At 44.1% G+C, this 1,454-nt stretch overlaps 1 protein-coding gene across 1 annotated transcript; it reads right to left on the reverse strand.

Moving 5' to 3' along the window:
• Nucleotides 1-7: 7 nt before the first annotated feature.
• Nucleotides 8-1,193, reverse strand: LOC123964246. Its single transcript, XM_046041328.1, has 4 exons — nt 1,055-1,193; nt 817-937; nt 269-377; nt 8-171 (listed from the first exon to the last, which is right to left on the reverse strand). The coding sequence occupies exons 1-4, from the start codon at nt 1,131-1,133 to the stop codon at nt 46-48; spliced, it is 435 nt and encodes a 144-aa protein (XP_045897284.1). The 5' UTR covers nt 1,134-1,193; the 3' UTR covers nt 8-45.
• Nucleotides 1,194-1,454: the final 261 nt, after the last annotated feature.

Consider the following 1,454-nt stretch of genomic DNA (forward strand, 5'->3'; position numbering starts at 1 on the left):
TTTATTATCTGTTCAGCAGAGAGGAAGCAAACTGCATGTTTATGTTTACTGGTTCATCATTCGAATCGATGCCCAGTGACAGTTATCGAAGAGGAAATCGTAGTTGGAGCCGCCGGTCGCCACAAAGTCACCGACAGTCTTCCTCCCCTGGAAATTCCCCGTTCTAACAACCTCCAAAGAGAAAAGACACAGAGCAGAAGAGTTTGACCCTCTGACCACCTGTTCTGTAATGACACTAATCTATGTTTGTACAAACACGAAGACTTACCCTCCAGTCTGAGCTCATTTGGTTAGCCTTGGTCACCACCGTCTGAGAGGAGATGCCGTAGTTTTGTCCTTTATGGATGAGCCACTTAGAGCCGTCGCGCAGCGTCACTCTGGGAATAAAACAGCAGCTTGAAGTGTTTTGGATGACTAATAATATGCATATAAAGTACTGTAAATCTTCAATTAAAAGCTGAGTTCCAATTTACTGGCCTCGTGTGGCTCCATGTTTTGACAAATAAACGCAGGTCTCAATTAGAAGCCTGGTCAGATTTTTATAGAAGTTCTCTGGATGTATAAAACCTCTTAAAGCCCACCAGGTCACCTGCTTCAGCTAAGCTGCTTAGACCGTGCATACCAATATAAATGTTTAATCTTTAGTCGGTATGGACATGATACACATCGTTAGATTGGTTAGATTCTCCACACTCCAAAGTGTTATTCATTCAGATTTACCAGGTAAAGGATTTAAAGGTCTGTCCCAAATAGAGGCAGGGTGAGTTCAGGGAAGTTTTACAGTGTGTCATGTCAGCGTGGTGTGTGTGGACTCACCTGACTCCAGAGTGGCTGATTGGTCCAATTTGAAAAGAGTTGGATCCCAGTGGTCGTTTCATCCTCTCAGCTAAATAAACTGGAGAGTTGTAGAGCCTCGTCAGCTCGGCGCCTGACAGATCTGTGAGAGCAACAGATATCAGTGGTGTTAATCTAAACTTTACTTTTTACAAACAGGAGTCACACAGAAACACTGCAGTAGGTTTAAAGCAACTCTGAAACATCCTGCAGGACTTACTGCCATCAGACCAGGACCCCACAGAGACAGCCAGCAGAGTCAGAGCCAGAGCAGAGACCAGCATCCTGATGGACCACATGTTGGGTTGTAATCTGGTCTTTGTCTTCCAGTCGCAGCACACTGAGACAGTCAGGACAGATTTTATAGAGCCGTCACACTCCTTTCTGTTTGTTTTATTGTTGACGTCCTGCCTGCAGTAGTTAATTTATAACATCAGTGGTGGTAACCTGGCAGGCTGCATCTGATATTTCCAAACTGCTGACAGTAAAACTCCCAGATTTCATCACTTTGGGGAGAATCAAACAGCAGAGCAGGTAGAAAAAACATCAATCTGCCACTGAATGCTGAAGATGTTGTGAAAAACAAATGTATTGACTTTCTGTTTGTCACGTTAACCAGC

This window comes from Micropterus dolomieu, unplaced genomic scaffold, assembly GCF_021292245.1.
Source record: "Micropterus dolomieu isolate WLL.071019.BEF.003 ecotype Adirondacks unplaced genomic scaffold, ASM2129224v1 contig_1315, whole genome shotgun sequence".
Taxonomy (NCBI): domain Eukaryota; kingdom Metazoa; phylum Chordata; class Actinopteri; order Centrarchiformes; family Centrarchidae; genus Micropterus; species Micropterus dolomieu.